This window comes from Thalassophryne amazonica, chromosome 5 (assembly GCF_902500255.1).
Source record: "Thalassophryne amazonica chromosome 5, fThaAma1.1, whole genome shotgun sequence".
NCBI lineage: Eukaryota > Metazoa > Chordata > Actinopteri > Batrachoidiformes > Batrachoididae > Thalassophryne > Thalassophryne amazonica.
The window spans coordinates 39,362,254-39,380,939 of NC_047107.1; the positions used below are offsets into that span (position 1 = coordinate 39,362,254).

At 40.3% G+C, this 18,686-nt stretch overlaps 2 protein-coding genes and 1 non-coding gene across 6 annotated transcripts in view; 2 read left to right on the plus strand and 1 right to left on the minus strand.

The window, feature by feature from the left end:
- Nucleotides 1-1,960, plus strand: part of ttc37 (tetratricopeptide repeat domain 37) — a 64,161-nt gene extending 62,201 nt beyond the window's left edge. For all 4 annotated transcript variants that reach the window (XM_034170043.1, XM_034170040.1, XM_034170039.1 and 1 more), the window contains exon 41: nucleotides 1,698-1,960. In XM_034170043.1, the coding sequence (XP_034025934.1) occupies nucleotides 1,698-1,778 (81 nt within the window). In that variant the 3' untranslated portion in view covers nucleotides 1,779-1,960. The remainder of the gene's footprint in view (nucleotides 1-1,697) is intronic.
- On the minus strand, nucleotides 1,900-17,106 carry LOC117509946. The gene is made up of 3 exons (XM_034169558.1): nucleotides 16,977-17,106; nucleotides 14,212-14,921; nucleotides 1,900-2,998 (listed from the first exon to the last, which is right to left on the minus strand). Exons 2-3 carry the CDS (start codon nucleotides 14,866-14,868, stop codon nucleotides 2,300-2,302), a joined length of 1,356 nt encoding a protein of 451 aa, XP_034025449.1. The 5' UTR covers nucleotides 14,869-14,921; nucleotides 16,977-17,106; the 3' UTR covers nucleotides 1,900-2,299.
- Nucleotides 17,101-17,174, plus strand: trnai-aau. The gene has a single exon. It is a non-coding gene; the product is annotated as a tRNA-Ile (tRNA).
- Nucleotides 17,175-18,686: the final 1,512 nt, after the last annotated feature.

Consider the following 18,686-nt stretch of genomic DNA (forward strand, 5'->3'; position numbering starts at 1 on the left):
AAAAGTTGTGTTGATTATGACAACTCGTGTTCATGCATACGTAGTACTTCATAATTTCCTACTACATTGAATGTCAGTTCTGAGGCTGTTATTCATTCATACACTTAAGAATATTCATGATCTGAGTTTATAAAAAAACTTGTTCTGTAAATAGTTGTCTTACTTTTGTGATCAAAATCATTTATTTGAATCTCAATTTTGAGGCTGTTCTGTAAATAGTTTTCAAATAAACAATAAATATGGCAACTTCTGATCAAGCCATATCAATTTCAGACTTAAAATAATGTACTGATTTAAGCCCCAGCCATTTTGGGTTAAACCACGCCCACTTCCGGTGGTGTCCCCCTCATCCCTATTTGGCACTAACAGGCAACACTAGCTCCTAAATTGTCATCTGGCCCAATTTCCTCCATTTTGGAATCGGGACACAAATTGTGGCCAAAATTGGCAATGGGAGTCCACCCTGAGATAAATTAACACATTATGCATATGTGGATTATCTGAAGCTTAGTTATTGAAATGTTAAGAGTCAGTTAAATGTCAGACTTGTTTTAATCATCACTGCTCATTAACCAGTGGTACATTTTACAGAATGTACTCATTCTAGTTCCATTCTGGTCCACTGAGTGTTAAATCAGGTGCATTTAGCCTTAAGTGATTTCAGCATGGATTATTTTATTTTTCGGAGTATAAATTGCACAGGTGTATCAGTTGAGCGCTTTAATTTGGGATTTTTGTGCATTTTTATAGTGTACTTTACTTTTATGTTATTCTTTTGTTATTGGAGTTTTTGTTTAGTGTGTTGATTCATGGGAAAGCCCAATATAAATATTTTTACTATTATTATTAATAACAAATGTTTGTTTCAGTATATAAATCACACAAGCGTATAAGTCACAGGACCTCCCAATCCTACACTGTTCACATTTATTAAAGGAGCAGGTACAAATTTTAGGTTATGTTGTGTATTTGAAAGTGAAAGGACATAATTGTATAGAAATTTATTTTGACACTTATGAGTATTCTTGAGTGGTTTGGCAGTTTTTCGTGAAATTAAAATCCACCTTATAACCCAAATCAATCAAGTCTAAAAAATACCCCATAACAAAACAGCTCGGTATGGCAACATAACACTTATTAAACCAAATTTAAACAATCCATAAGATGTATTTGCCCTTTACCATTTACACACTCCTGACATCGACTTGACAATCTCCTGATAATCCTGTCAGTAGTACAAAAACATACCTGCTCATTTAATAAATGTGAGTAGTGTAGTAAAAATGCATCTTATACTCCAGAAAAAAAATGATCACCTTGTCAAACTTACAGACTGGATCTCGAGAAAGTCTACTGGTCAATTTTGGATCACTTTCAAAGTTTATCTTCTTTAGTTGCCAGTCTTCATGACACAGGTGCTGACAGTTTGAACCACTGCGGTGTTGTGTAGTTTGTGAAACAAAAGAAAAGGTGTTAAACTCTTCAGGTAAATTATATGAATTCTGCACATCAACTTGCAAACATTTGCCCACATAATCAGTTGTAGCCTCACTGTTAAGTTTAGAAAGGGGCAAATTTCTGCTTTTGCAACATGGCAGCATTGAAGGTCACATGACTGCAAAGGGTCTGTCAAATGTTTTTTTGTTTGTTTGTTTTATTACAACAACCATGAAGATGTTTCTCCTTTTTCTTTGCAGGTCCTTTTACAACATGCCAGAAGTTGTGGAGACCAAAGACTGCTGGACTTTCATTCACTGCTTAATTCTTCATCATCATGAATTGTTCAAATCCACAACAAGCAACAGATTTACAAACTGGCTGCTGACAAAGTAATCATAAACCAATAAGAAGTTAACTTTTCCCGGCTTCCCAATTAAATAATCACAAACGGATCCAGTGTTGGTTTGATACCATGAAAATAACATTTAATCATTCGGTGATAATAAATCCTGACAAATGATTTGTCTTTAATGATTGTCTCACCGCAGCATGACCACGTTAGAATAGACATTTTATTTCATGTATGAAGATCATCTCTTAATTGAGTATAACAAAGATTATAAGGAACAGTTACAAAGACAAAGCAGGAAATTTTAACATGTTGCCACAGTGACAGGTTTCACTTTATCAAAGGGGGGTGGGGGTCATTCTAAGGAAGAAGTTGATGTGAGTCCTGTTTCCACTGTTGAGTGATGAGACGCTGATGGTTCCTCTCTGTCACCAACACATGCTGAAGTAATGGCACATCCGCGCGTCGCCGCACCCTCGCTGGTTTTCAAGCCACGTGTCTTGCACCTTCTCAGGCACGAGCTGTACACACGTGCTTGGTCATGAAGACGCAGATGTTTATCTTGCAGCCCCAGCACTGCTGGATGTTGTGTGTTCTACCCGGCACTGTGTATGTGTTGCACAGTGAACACAAAGCACTACCCGACGCCGCTCCACCGCCTCCTCTGTGGCTTATTTTGGGGCGACTCGCTATTAGCTGCTCAAGCTCATTCTGGATGTTCTTGTCTGGTGCTTGTGCGATGCCTGTGACCTCCACTCGTTTGGGATCAAAAACACAATTCTCCTCATTGCCTGAGGGCACGCTTTTCATGCCGCAGTTGCGGGGCACCCAGGCAGTGTCATACCCATTTGCATTCCATGTTTTCTGCATAGGATGGTTGTCCTGGTCGATACGCTTTACGCGGCCAACGTAGACACGCAACTCAAGAACTACACGGTCTGAAGAACTAATTTTTAATGGATATCGCTGTGCTTTGCCCTTCTCGCGGCTCACATACACGCCCTTTCCCAGCATGCCATCTGATGACGGCTTAAAGCGATTGGGAATAATCTGCCGTGCATTAGCAACGGTAGTACCATGGAACATCGTGTACACGCCCCTGGACTTGGGTGCTTGCTGTGCTCCCAGGGTCACGCTATAAGAACGGGCACCATCATAGGTCACCTCCCAGCCGAAGAACGACACGGACATCCTGCTGACGGAATAGTGCTAGTGATGGACGATGTTCAGATGTAGAAGCTATTAGGAAGAAAAACAAAAATGACAAAGTTAAAACATTAAGCACTGAAGTGATTATAACTCATGTTTCAGATAGCTGGTTCAACTAACTTCAAATAACTGATGATTAACTTTTGAACATTCTATCCATTTATATAGCACCAAATCACAATGTTAGTTCTCCAAAGGCACTTCACAAAGGTCAGGTTTAACTTTACTTTACCAACCCCCTGAAGCACACACATTGACAACAGTGGTCAGGAAAAACTCCCTCAGGTGTTTTTGATTATAGGAAGAAACCAAAAGCAGACCAGACTCAGAGGGGTGACCGCCTGCGCTGACCATACCTCCAGTAACAATTTGACAAGCAAAGCAAAGCACAACAAAGAATTGTCAAACATACAAGATGGCAAAGGTGTAGCTTAAGCCTGGTTCACACGACAGGATTTTAAAGTTATCTTTAGGTTTCCAAAACCTGAGAGACCACACACGTGAAGATAAAAAATCATGGCTCTAAAAGGTTTGGTCGTACAGTGTGTGGTGTCCAGCCACACGGTAATAACAACACCACACACGAACAGATTTCACACACGAACATTTAGAGTTCAGACAGGAAATCTCGCGAGATTAAACGTGACTTCAGAGTAAACAAACGGAGGTACTTTGTGGACTATTTAAAACAGAGGGAATAAATGATACAAAAAGAAAAAGACAAGGCGTTCTTTAAAGAAGAGACAGCGCGACCACCGGACCTTCTGGTAAGTCAGAACAGCTGTTTTGATTTTATTTTCCGCTCTGTATGTCCGTCACCTCGCTTTCTGATTGGCTGCACGTCACATTCAGCAGGCTGTGAGCTCGTTTGTGGTCGGAGGACACAACACATGCTGCGATATCAGTCCAAAAAAACCCCAACATGTTGAATATCCCCGATTTGCGATCGGAGCGCTCCTGACGCCTTTCCGAGCAGATGAGAGCGCTCTGAACACACCACACACGAAAAGAATATCTGATAAGATTATCTTTAGCGTCATCACGATTGTCGGGGCGTCCTTAAGATTGTCGGAAGGGGAAGATAGGGTACGATATCGGCCTAATTATCCTGCCATGTGAATCCGGCTTTAGTCTCCAGTCATTTTCAGAATGTCTTTTTAGGGATATAACACATTTGTGGTCTTGCATTTTCTGCATGATCATCAGTGCCGTTTTGTACTTTATTATACATAAAGTACCTCCTGACACATGGAAGAACGACCCAAAAGGAACATTCTGGGATTTAGTGACGGCCCACATTCTAAGGTAATAAACTTCCCAAGGAAGTGTGAGAGGCTCCAGTGGAGGCTGTAAAGCACTTAGTGTGTACATCAGCAAATACCGATGTCGTTTATTAATGGGGGAAATTTTTTTTTTTAATAATTATAAATTTCTGAGTGCCCACTTTTGCTGTTAAATGGCCTATTTCATGAGATGAGACCAAGGGCGTAGGTTTGGTCTCAGCTTTGGTAGGGACAATACCACCCCCCCGGCTCCCCTGCCCACCACCACCACCCCCTAACCCACTCATACCATTAGACGCACAAGTACAGCATAATACATAACATATGACGACATAATGCTGAATAACACTTTATTTACAATATTAAGCGTGTAGGCAAACAAACAAATAGCTTAAATAACAAAATTGCACCCAAAATCACTAATCTATTCGATAGGCCTACACCTGAGAGAACAAGACAACAAAAAAATACTTGTGGAGCTAACAAAAAAAAAAGTTTTTGCAACCAAGATGTATAATTTATTCTCTTCATCAATAATGCAGTTGTAGGTATCTGGCAACCTAATTAAAAAAAAGGGATTTCCAATGATATATATGGTGTATTACGGTAAACGAAGCCTGTGATGTCATAACACAGAGGAAAAACACGGAAGTTTCACACTAATGCGCCGCTGATTCTCATTACCGTAAGTTCTCATGTAAGCCCTCACTCTGAAAAATTTAACACTGACAGCAAGCCAAGAACCCGTGCTTTCCAACAGCATGCTATATGTTGCATATATTACGGTAAAGTGCGTTCGGTGACTTTTGAAACGAGGCAAAAGTATGAAAAAGAGCGCAAAACTGACAAAAAAGTACAGAGACAGACAGCAAACATAAATGTAGTAATTTCTGAGGAAAAGGCAGGATGTTAGTGTCATTTGTGAAGGTGTGTGTGGGTGTGCAGTTTATTTTAAGTGTGGCGCACAGCATAGTTCGCAAGCCCTCCACCCCGCCCTTCTTGTTTTTCTGCACCGGAGCAGTGTTGCCAGATATGAAATATGAAAGTATCGTACCAAAACCTCAAAATTATCGTATTTTGGGAGAAATTATCGTACACAAACAAAACGCATACAACGTAGCTATTTTAGCGTTTTGTGTTTTTTTTTTAATTTCCAAAGAATTTTATGTCACATTTTTAAACAGTAATTATAGTAATGGGGAAACTAGAACGCACTACTAGAAAGATTTTTTTTTTCTGTGAAGGGACACAAACGTGTCAATTACCAGACTAGAAAGAGTTGAATTCAACCTTGAGGTGGCTGTCGTCATCCGATGCCATGGCCACTTGTGCAGATTTTGTTGAACACAGAAAAAATGTTGACACCTCCATAAGGAACTTGAACTTTTTTTATTTTTCTTGTATATCTCTTTGCTCTTGTGTTTTGTTCGTTTGTTGTTGCATTTGTTGAAATAAAGTTTAAAAAAAAATGTTGGTTGGGGAATCTTCCTGTCACGGCACAGATTGGATGGGAACTCATTACTTTGTATGAGAGGGGGCGGGCTTTCAAATGACGTTGTCCCGGGCGGCCAAAGCTGTGTGTGTTGTGTCTTTGATGCCGCCTGAGTGCAACGCCTGCAAAATGATTCTTGGGTGTCAGAGAGAGATGCGTGTTTGGGCAACCAACTGAAATTATCGTACATATTGGATTTTTTCCCCATTATTGATCGTACATCGTACAGAGGGCACAACTATCGTACAAATACGATAATTATCGTACATCTGGCAACACTGCACCGGAGCCACCCATCCTCTGCGCTCCGGGACCTCCCACTTTACAAATGAAGCACTGCCTGCCACGAGATGCGCTTTGTTTACGTCCATGTGAGAAGAACGTGAGCCAATGAAATTGCAACATGGTAACTCTGGCACGTCGAAAACACAAAACGTGACGACTAAAATTATAGTATCGAGTTCGCAAAAAAAAAAATAGTGAATGATTTTGTTATATAAACAAAAATGCTAAATATTGGTAGGGACTATTTTGCCATCCCAAAATAATGGTTGTGACTTGTCCCTATGGTCCATATGCAAACCTACGCCCCTGGATGAGACAATAAATGCAGTGACACTTTAGAAAAACTATACATTTAATTATATAATTTTAATTGCAACAAATGATTTAGTAAAGGAGCTCGGCCATCCTTTGCCAGCCGCAGACGGGAACATAGTTGCATATATTATCGTTATAGTTATGCAGCAAGGTGTATTTGAAGATAAGCCTGCATATCCCATCGATGGGAAATTTCACTTTTTATTTGTGAGATAGCCTACTGACAAGCTAAAATGAGGCGGGTGATAAAGGGTTAAAACAAGTTTCGCTTACCGTAAAAAAAGTTACCAAAAAATGCAGTAGAGTCACGTGGTTGGCTCAGCTGGAACTACAGCTTTTTAATAGCCAGAAAAAGGATTAAGTGTTTCCAATAGATTTGACAGCATACCTAACGACTTATTCAAGTGGGAATGATTATTTTAATGTTCATAAAGTTTTCGAGCGCTCCGGAGCGTCTGTATATAATTTTTTTTTTTCTTTTTTAATACGCTGCAGTTCCACGAGTTGAGTCCTGCTTGTTTTCTCAGTTCGAAGGCAGCATCTAGTCGGTTATATCGTGTTTTAAGAGCTAAGAAACTTACCGTGCGGTGGAGTTCTGTGTGCGGTTTGAATCGCGTTCTGTTTTGTGAAGCTGTCCGCTTCCTTTTAAGTCAAACGCGCCGCTTTCGGTTTCAACCTGACGTGGTGTTGCCTTCAGGTACCCACCCATGTCACAGCTCACGGCAGTTATATGGGGTAGGGTTATAGATGGTAAAATAAAATATCAAAGACCGTCTCACGAAACTGTCACTCATTTCGTGATGGGGACACGAAAAAACAAGGCTGGCTGGAGGCACCGTTTCCATCCCCAACTCAGAAGAAAATGCGGACAAGCATTCGCGGTCGCAAACTGGAAATAAGCTGGGTCAATCTCAGGTTTTGGCATTGGCGGCTCTATAGCTTGGCACATCACCCCCCCCCCCCCCCCCCCCCCCCCCCCACAAATTTCAAACAGTATTACAACCCCACCAGCAACTTAACATTTCCTATTAAAAATATTGTGTTTTCAGGGTTATTTCCCTATATTCTCTGACTGATCTGAAAGTCTGTGGCATTAACACTTCAGAGATCTGTTTTTGGGGCCATTCTTGTTATCCAGTGTTTTGGCTTTATAATTTTTGAAGAAAGAATTAAAAAAATATATTTTTATCATTCTATCAGAATAGTAACATTTGAAATACTACATACTGGCCAAGCTCAAGGACTCAAACATAATAACTATGTCTAGATTGTTTAGACACTGACGTAAAGATATGATCACAAAATACTAAAAATGTAAAATAAAAATGATCTTCTTGGATATATGCAAACATATATTTTTTTTAAAATTCTTGAAACAATAACACAACATTCCTGGTGAATAATACTTCGCAATTTTTCAAAAAGTGGTACTTCTTTTGGACCCATTTTTGCAGACAGGATGGAAAATAAAACCAAGATTATGGTTCGCATTTAGACCAGTTTTCAACAGGGCTTGCATAGCCACTTTTTAAATGATATACGTGCACATACCTTGCTAGTTTTCAAAATTATGATTTGCTATAATTTACTCAATGTACATGTTGAAAAAAAAACCCCACTATTCAAAATCATGGTTATAAATGGTTTAAACCCAAACATTGATTCAGTGTTGACAAATAGACGGTGAAAAAATGTACACTTTTGAACCATCTTTGAACATCTTTTCAGCAGTGGGCGTAGACGTTGGAATCAACACAAACTTAGTTTAGCAAGCTCATTGACCCTTGACCTCCTTATACAGATGAATCCAATCACGAGAAAGGGTATTTAAGGTGGCTATTTGCAAATGTTTCCCCTCTTTGCATCTCTTTTAATGAGTGGCAACATGGGAGCCTCTAAACAACTCTCAAATGACCTGAAAACAAAGATGGTTCAACATCATGGATTAGGGAAAGGATACAAAAAGCTTTCTCAGAGATTTCAGCTGTCAGTTTCCACTGTGAGGAACATAGTGAGGAAATGGAAGACCGCAGGCACAGTACTAGTTAAGGCCTGAAGAAGCAGGCCAAGAAAAATATCAGATAAGCTGAAGCAAAGGATGGTGAGAAAAGTCATAGTCAACCCACAGACCTGTTCCAAAGACCTACAACATGATCTTGCTGCAGAGAGTGTCTCTGTGCATCGTTCAACTATACAGCGCACTTTGCACAAAGAGATGCTGTATGATGCTGTAATGCAGAGGAAGCCTTTTCTGCGTACACACCACAAACAGAGTCGCTTGAGGTATGCTAAAGCACATTTGGACAAGCCATCTTCATTTTGGAATAAGGTGCTGTGGACTGATGAAACTAAAATTGAGTTATTTGGACATAACAAGGGGCGGTATGCATGGCTGAAAAAGAACACAGCATTCCAAGAAAAACACTTGCTACCTACAGTAAAATTTGGAGGTGGTTCCATCATGCTGTGTGGCCAGTGCAGGTACTGGGAATCTTGTTAAAGTTGAGGGTCACATGAATTCCAGTCATTATCAGCAGATTCTTGAGAACAATGTTGATGAATCATTGACAGAATTGAAGTTGCGCCGGGGCTGGATCTTTCAACAAGACAACGACCCCTAAACACTGCTCAAAATCTACTAAGGCATTCATGCAGAGGAACAAGTACAACGTTCTGGAATGGCCATCTCAGTCCGCAGACCTGAATATTATTGAAAATCTGTGGTGTGATTTTAAGCAGGCTGTCCATGCTTGGAAAACAACAAACCTGAGATGTTTTGTAAAGAAGAATGTGTTACAGTTGGGTGCGCTAAGCCGACCCAGGATTTGAACTGGACCCAAACGCAAGGAAGCAGAAATGGAAGGAATGAATAACTGATATTTAATCACACATGAATCAACAGAACAGATTAATTAAATCAAGTAGTCTGTTGAGTGGGGGACACGGCCCGCTCCGGGCGGTGGAACCAGGAAGCCACAGTGAGAACTGGACCAGGAGAGGAGCCAGCACCAGGTGGCCGCAACGGAGCTGAGGTTCTTGGGAAGACTGGTGTCTGACGGCTGAACAAAAGCAGAAGGTGCATAGGTTAGATTCCGTAGTGCGTTCATTCATTCACTCAACCAGTGAATCAATCATCAGTCTCTCCTTGTCATCAACAACATAATAAAGTCTTTAAATACTAACCAGGCTTTTAATACATAACCAGGCTTTAAATACTGCAGCTCCCGACAGACCCGGCGCGACGAGGGGGTGTTTGGGGGTGACGCCCCCTCACGTCATCAACCTCGCCCCCTCGGATGTGAGAGTTATCAAAAATAAAAAGAAAGAAAAAGAAATATTAAAATTAAATTCGTTAGTTCTAAAAGCCATCATAATTATTTATAGGAAAACGTTCTATTTTTATTTCTCAAACAAATGTTTGGGCCTGAAAACAGGTTGGTCTTATTTTTCTACTAAGGTTTGAACTTTGAGAGTGTTTACACACAAGAGAAAAGTGAGAAAATGTTAATGCCTGTTTGAGAAAAGTGTATAAAGTGTGTAGTGAGGACAGCCTTAAAACGTCTATAATAATTGTAAAAAATAACACTGACTACTTCACGGATTTCGCCTATTGCGGGCTATTTTTAGAACGTAACTCCCACGATGAACGAGGGACCACTGTACATCTACATGAAAGGTTTATCTTTGACCCGTTGTGTGACTGTCATGACCAATTGCGCTGTGTTTGCGCTTGTGATGGAGGGCTGTGTGTGGGGTTAATCTACTGTCTCGTGTTGTTTCTCAGATCAGTTGTTGGTTTGGTTTTGTGGTATGCAGGAGATCTCTTGACCGAGGGTCTATACGTTCAAATAATAATTAAAAAAAATACTGTCATCACTGTTTACTCTTACTTAGTCTCTTACAACGGTGTAGCCTAAATACACGAGCTTTCTAGGAGCGCACCCAATTCATTACCCCGCCCCCTGTGATAAACTCATCGCCCTCTTAATATTTTTTTTTTTGGCGCAGTGCCTGGCTCCCGATCAGGTGGAAATGAGCTGCAGGTGAGGTCTCAAGGTGCTCAGCTCCGCTTGCGCGCCACCTGGTGGGCAATAAAGAAAACACAAGCCAGACGAACAGCCCAGACCATGACAGAATGGTCCAAAATACCTTCAGCCAGAATCCAGATTCTCATTGGAAGCTATAGGAAGCATCTAGATGCTATTATTTCTGCAAAAGGAGGATCTACTAAATATTGATGTATTTTTTTCTGTTGGGGTGCCCAAATTTATCATTTAAAATTATCGATACTTTCTGTAAATCCCATAAACTTCATTTCACTTCTCAAATATCACTGTGTTTGTCTGCTACGAATATGACATATGACATATTTAACTGAAATTACTGATCCAAACAACCAATGATTTCTAAAGGAAAATCATGGAAATCATCAGGGGTGCCCAAACTTTTACATACAAGTGTATGTAGTATGTTCATGTACAAACTTGGTTTTTCTAATCGTGTTTTTAGCTTTCTGCTTTGTAGCAAAGTTTTCAATCTGTTCTTGACTGGTAGAAGTTGTGTTTTCTTCTTGTTTGTCTTCATTTTGCATGTCCACTTTAAGCTCATTTGCTGTTAATTCCTCCAATGCAAACTCGTCAGTGTAATAAAATTTGCTCGGAGAATGGTCATCTTCGTCGTCCTTAATTTCTTTGTTCGCTTTTTGTTTAATTTTGCTTTGAAATTTCTTGTTTAAGTTGTTGTCGTTTCCCCCTCTGATTTCAAATTAAATGTGTATGAATATTTAATACAAGTGAAAATGTGAACACACAATTGAGTTAAAATTTTTGTTGTACAAAATTTCACACCAAGTATACAAACGCTCCCATTTTGATGTATTTATCTTCAAACTGGTCCCCCTTTTAGTCATCAACTAACATCCAATAGAAAACAAACATTATTTTGAAATATCATTTCTGACTCACCTCTCAGCTGCTTGCAAATGTTAGCTTGAAATTCTCTCTTTCACCTTACTGCCACCAGTTGGTCACTGTTTGAAGCCTAGGGTAGGCTCTGCCCCTGCCTTCCTCCAAATTCGAGGTCAACATCATGAGTGGGACCTCCCCCAAGGATCCAGCGTCACGGCAGTTTGTGATGGCATTACGAAAAGTAAATTAATCTATGGGTTCGTGATACTGTCACAAAAATGGAGCGCTGTCCGTGGCGGAGGCACAAATTCATTTCGTGATGCAGCAGGGTGATGTGGGTGGGGGGTGGGGATGTTTATGGTTAGGGAAACACTCATGGTTAGATTTAGGAGAGGGGGAGGAGGAGGATTATAAATAGTAAAATAAAAAAAAAATGCGTCACGAAAAATGGGGCACTTTTTGTTACAGGGGAACGAAAAAAGCATGAGACTGGGCTGTTTCTAATATTCTGTGCAATATCACTATGGATTAAATTTTTAACTGTTTCTAATTTCCTGAGTCTTAATGGTAGAACTGCCTACTCCAGACAGCCATACATAACATACTGTCGTTGTTCCCCCCAGATCCCTGGTTTTTATTCAGTTTTAAAACCTGTTGTCGTGTGAGTTTTTCCCCCAGATGGCGCCCTCTGTTGAGTTCTGCACTGGCTGCTCCTTACCGCTCATCTCTGCTGCACACCTGGACTGTATGAGCGGCTGATGAGCGGCAGACTATATAAACTCAGACTTTCTGATCAGTAGTGCCAGATTCTTGGTTGGTGTACCTTTCCTGGGGCCAGGTTCGTGATGGACTGTTCCACGATCCGTGACCCATGATCCAGACCGTTCCATGAGGACCAAGCCTGATTGCTTCTCTGTGACCTTGAGCGCGTCTTCCTGCTGCTCCCATGTGCTAAGACGTCGGCGCTTCCCACAGCTAAACTCAAGGTAACCTGGCCAATTCTCTAATTCCTGTATTAGAGCGAACTGTCTTTCCTGGTGTTCCAGACATTTTCCCGAGTGGCTCCCACGCTACCCTGGTTCCTGGCTCCTGGATCCTTGCACAGCAAGTCACCTTGGAACTCCTCGGCTCTTGGCTCAGAGCGCGGCTCTGCTTCACACCAGTTAAGTTACTTCTTGTCTCAGTGGGATCCCGTTCTCACTCGTTCCTGTCTGTGACTGTGCTAAGATAAAAGAACTGTTCCAAGAACTCTTCCTAAGAACTGCATGAACTCTGATATTGAACTGTTAAGAGCCCTGTCTGCTTAATTGGAACTGTGTCACAAACAGGCAGCACTTGACCTCTGGAGACAATTAATGAACTGTGAACTCTTTCTGAACAGTAAACCTTATTTCTTAAGAGGAGAACATTATTCCCTGAATTGTGAACAATCCTATTTTAACTCTTCTGTGAACTGTGACTGTTTAAGGCTGCGAGTGCATTCACTCACCATCTGTCTTCATTTCCCTTAGTTCCTGGTCTTGGAGTCGTGCATTCCACCTAGTCCTGGTCCCTGAACCTCTATTTTCAGTTCTCCTTCAAGACTGGTTCGGAATACTGCAGCTCCCTATTTTCACTGCCAGGAGGTGGGCCACTCTCCATTCTGCAGGCACCCCCAGCACAGCATCTTTATGTTGTCCTTACAATAAATATCTTTTCTTTCATAACCACTCCATGTCTTGCTTCCCAGCATTTGTGTCCATTGCTTGAATTGGTCCGGGTCCGTCCGGACCTCTAACCATAACACACTCTTTGGATTTCTTCTGATGTCCAAAACATCTTCAGTGACTTGGAAATGTTTATGTATCCATCCCCTGACTTGTAGTAAGAAAACTGACTGTAAAAGTGATGGTTTAGTTGTAATATACTGCTGTTTTACAGTTTATATTTTATTTCATTTGTGTCATGTTGTCGAAATTAGTTTACAGTGTGAAGTTAAAGGGCATCATTTATTAATTTTAATATAAAGAAAATTTTTCTATATCATTAAAAATTCTGTGTAAAAGCAAACATTTTTGCAGCACTGTTAAACGTAAAAAGGTCTTCCTTGTAAACTTAATGCTATTGTCACTTCTGTTTTATGTTTGTGTGCTGACTAAAAAAAAAAAAAAAAATCTGATCAGACAAATGCACAATTAGCAATGACCCATTATAACCAAATGTGAAAACCTGTAAATTACATAACTAAGGCGTGAAAAGTAAATTTTGAAAATTGGAAGAATGCTGTGGCAGTTTTTTAGCATTGGCTAAATGAAATCATCCACTACGTGCCTTGTGTTACGCTACATAACTCAGTGTGTTCATGCGCTGGCAATTTAAAAAAACACACAAAAAAAATCTATTTCAGACATTTAATCATTGCCCCAGCCATGGTGCAGTATTCAAGCAAACTGGTGAATAATTATGTTATCAACAAAGAAAACAGAGTGATTACAGATATGACATGAAAATTAAAAAAGTTTTCATGTTACAACAACCTTAATTGATCTGTTAATTAAAAAAAAACTCATTATTAAAGGTGAACCCCGTTAACTCGTGTTTCAGCTTTACTCACGGTCGATTTGTGGATCCCAAAAATTTAGATTATTGTATAAGTGATTTTACGTTTTAGTGGTCAGCCTCATTAACTCGCGGTTTCAGATAACTCGCGATACGATTTTGTGGACCCCAACTTACATGAGTTAACAGGGTTCACCTGTGTTATTATAAAAGCTTTTAAATTGTCATTCCACAATATAACTGGTGTCTACGTGCAAGCAGCTTGTGAAATATCTGACTACAGTCACATCTTATCTATAGTTTCTCAGAACCTTCTGTGATAATTACAGTGTAACTATATTTCCATGCATTTAGATGTGAATCCTGGTTCCGCCCAGACATCTTCCCTCAGGCACGCTGTTGCACTGTACAGAAATGTTTGGGCATGAGGACGCAGATGTTTTTCCCACAGCTCCAGCACTGCTCCTGGTCATGTCGGTGATCATGCGCTGTCTTTCTCTGACAGGCTGAACAAACACCTCTGGTACTGCTACCACCTCCTCTGCGGTGCTTCTTGGGGTTATTTGCCATGAGCTGTTCAAGTTCCACCCGGATGGTGGTGTTTGGCGCCTTTGCAATGCCTGTGACCTCCACTCTGTCTGGATCAAACACACAATCCTCCTCTAACCTGCCATTGTTGGCGGGCATCCAGGCAGTGTTGTAGCCTTTATCATGCCACGTTTTCTGCAAAGGATCGTTGGCCTCGATACGTTTGACACGGCCAACGCAGACACGCAACAAGAGAACCACCTGGTTTGTCGGTAGACAGAAGGCTGGATATTGCTCCGCTTTTGCTTTGTCACGACTCACGTACACCCCCTTTCCCAGCCGGCCATCTACTGACTGCTTAAAGCCATTGGGAATAATCTGCCGTGCGTTGGTAATGGTCGTGCCATGGTACATGGTGTACACGCCCCTATTTTTGGGTTGCTGTGCTGCCCCCAGTGCCACACTACGAGAAAACTCATCATAATAGGTTGCTTCCCACCCGCAGAACAACACGGACATCATCCAGATGGAGTACAGCCAATGATGGAGAATAGTCAGGTGTGTGGGTTGCAGCTCTAAAAAAATAAAACAGAAAAATGGCAGAGTTAAATAAAATACTGTATTTGCTCACAGTCATGAGATCCTCGTACTTCTCTTGCGCTCTCGATATCTGGTACAACAAACTGAAACTTGGAGTTCTTGAACTCACAAACAAGTGTCTGTTGTACACAACATTTATGGCATTGGCATGATACAGTAGGAGGCAACTATTTAAGAGAACAAACAGCAATTGCACAGAGTACAAAATGCGGATTTAGCTCTATATCCTAATGTTTTTTGTATTTAACGGCCAGTCTTGACAACATATCTGTTTATGTTTGTGGCACTGGATGGCATTATTTACTTTCAAGATGGTGTTGTGATAAACTATGATGGCTCCAGAGGTGATGGTGGTGGTGGTGGGGGGGGGGGGGGGGGGGGGGCTCCCCTTCATCTGGGAGAAGTGCCAGCATTTTGCCTTTTTCAAACACAAATAGAAGGCATTTCCTGCAAGTTCCATCTTGTCAAGTTTTCTAAAATGACAAACTCAGGCCTTGTCCACATGGAAATGAATGTGATCCTTTTCTTTGTCATTTTCAAAAAGTGTTCCATAAACATCACACCCTTTCAAAAAAAAAAAAAAAAATCCACTGAAAATGCTGTAGTAGCGCCATTGTGTCATTGAGACAAACCTGAAGGAGAAATAGTCACATTTCTGTTTGGAGAAGTGCATCCATCATTTGATAGCTTTGTGTCAACTGTAAGATCACAACAGAACTGCCTTGGGTGTTGGCAGACATCGAGCCATCACCACCACTCAAAAGTAATTATCTGCCAGGTGAAACGTGGGTGTCCGTTTGGCCCTCTCCAGCTGCTGGGGTCCTCAACACTGAGGCACCTGTGTGTTGGATCATGCCCAGAGAAACACGCCTCATGACCAAAATGGCATCTCTGACATTCCTTCAGAATGCCAGTGTTATTCCTCATCTCATTCTCCCCAAGAGACCATTCACTTGGTCATTCCAGTGGTGCCCAAAGACCCTCTGAAGAGACCCTTACTGTTGGTGTGATATTAACAGCTATACGTGATCGTACAAATGGTTTATGTTGCAGATGCCCCCGGGGTTTGTTTGCTTAGTAACACATCACATTCATATAAGTGGCAGGTGCTGATCCAGATTACAGATTTTGTGGGCATTTACATTAAACATCAAAAACCCCATTTAATGTACATTTAACATATATCTTAAACATGCCCCAAATCACTCATATTTGTAAGTGAGGTGCAGATACTATCACCTGACTGAGTTTGATCCGGATCTGATCCAGATTGTGGGGTTTGTGGACATTTGAAATTAATATTAAAAAGCCCATTTGTTGTACATTTTGCACTATATCTCAACCAAAAGTGCCTCAATCACGCCCTTTAGTGACAATGTAAACTGGCAGTCTCAATGAATAGACAAAGATCAGACTGGCATCTGATCCGTATCGTGGATTTTACGAATATCTAATTTTAACATTGAAAAGCCCTTTTGATTGATATTTTGTATTGTATTTTAGCCCACGAAAAGCCACTTCTAACAAGACTTTGACCTTGAATTTGTTTTCCAAGGTAAAAATTTGGTTTGGTGATTCAGTAGAAAAAAAAAAAAAAAACAATAAATAAATAAATAAAAATAAAAAACAGACATTACTGCATCAGTCCAATTAAATTTTTTTTTTTATGATTATTTTTATAAACACGTCACTGTGGACAAGATGGTACAGAAAGTAGTTCCTTTATTTGCTTCCACCAGCGACACAGCGGCTCCCAAACGAGATCTTATTTTGGAGAAATGGACAAATTAAGGCGTGTCATAGCTTCCAGGCTTATTTTTATTTATTTACACAAGAATAATATTTGAACACAGTAAGATACAGTCCCTTCGTTTATTACATGTTTTCCACAATTTTCAAAGATACGTATGCAGAAATGAAACTCGTCGCTGTTGGTGAACATCGACCTAAATTCTGTCAGGCTTCTGTGGCTCTAAAAGGAAAAACCCCGCAGTTTATAAAGTTTGAAGACAGAATCGTACCAAACTTACCGTCTGTGTGGAGAGTTTTTGTCTGCCGTCTGTTTCACTTTCTATTTTAGGGAGTATTCTAATGGGATATAGAAATACACACTCAATATTTGTCATTTGTACTGTGTGCCGGATTTATGAGCGTGGCCGGTTAGCTCAGTTGGTTAGAGCGTGGTGCTAATAACGCCAAGGTCGCGGGTTCGATCCCCGTACGGGCCATGTATTATTAATTTTTAAACTGTAATGTACGAGACATCAGTATAATTATCAAAACGTTGTTCACAATTTGTTAAACAATACACGTTACAAACGAAGAAAAATATCAAAACTTTCACTGGTGACTTCGTCTCCACGTTTATGGGTTTGTCGCCATCTTCTGGCAAATCACAAGTAATGCCGCACAGCTGGGACGTTTGGCTGATGTGCAGAATGCTCACATGATTAAAATAAACGCTTCCTAAAAAACTATAATACGGAGCAGTGATGCCGGTAACGCGTTACTCTAATCTGACCACTTTTTTTAGTAACGAGTAATCTAACGCGTTAATCTTTCCAAATCAGTAATCAGATTAAAGTTACTTCTCCATGTCACTGTGCGTTACTATTATTTTTCATTGTGGGTCGATAACAGCATTAAACTTGGTCCGTGGGCAGGAGGTCGGGGTTCGACTGAACTGCCCACTTTAAGTGAGCTGTGAGCTTTTAATCCGCGGTTTTTTTGCAGCTGCTCGACTCGTCCTCACCTCTTAAAGCGCGGTGATCAGCACACCTGCACTGAGCTTTACAAAGACATTTTTATACTTTTTTTCCGCGTCAACAACTAACACTATTTTCCACTCAAATGCACCTAAACTCTCTTTCTGAGGACCACATGATGTGAAAACACAATAAAACTTTCTTACCTGTAAATCTGGTCATGTTTTCTGCATAAATAAATGTTATCCATTCTTTGTGCTCAAACGCCAAAGCAGGGGCGAATCTAGATGGAATGGGGGCGTGGGGCAAGGATGTGCCCCCCCCACAACACCCCTAGATTAAAGGTCCAGTTTTGAAGCCGTTTTTTACTACAACTAATATTGCTTAAAATAATAATAATTTCGACAAGTAAAATGTTTAGAGAGAATTTAAATGTTAGAAAAATGTTAGAATTTAATAGTTACCTTTATAAACAATGTAGGCTCGAAATTGCAAGTTTTACTGTTACAGTGCTGTCAACAGTTAAATATGAGGTCAAGAAAGACGTCTTTATTTTACTTTTTATAAAACAAGTATTTATTTTCATTGAAGTCAAGAAAGGGTGACTATAAAGTGAGTTTTGGCAAAACAGGTATCATTGTCATGTTGAGGTGGCAGAGGGTTGTTGTCGGCAGCTGGGAAAAGTAACTAAAAAAGTAACTAGTAATCTAACTTAGTTACTTTTACAATTGAGTAATCAGTAAAGTAACTAAGTTACTTTTACAATTGAGTAATCAGTAAAGTAACTAAGTTACTTTTTCAAAGTAACTGTGGCAACACTGATATGGAATGCCTACTTTGTCCTGTTTATCACCAGAATTTGACGTCTTCTTAATACTCAGATCATCACTTCCAATAAGACTTTTTAACAATGTGTAAAGATCATGTTTTACATCCATTTTTTTCCAGGAACAGAGTTAACCATTAGTTAGATTGTAAAATTGGTTGTTGTTTCAGTGTATTTATTCACCCATTTATTTGTCTGTAATACGTATT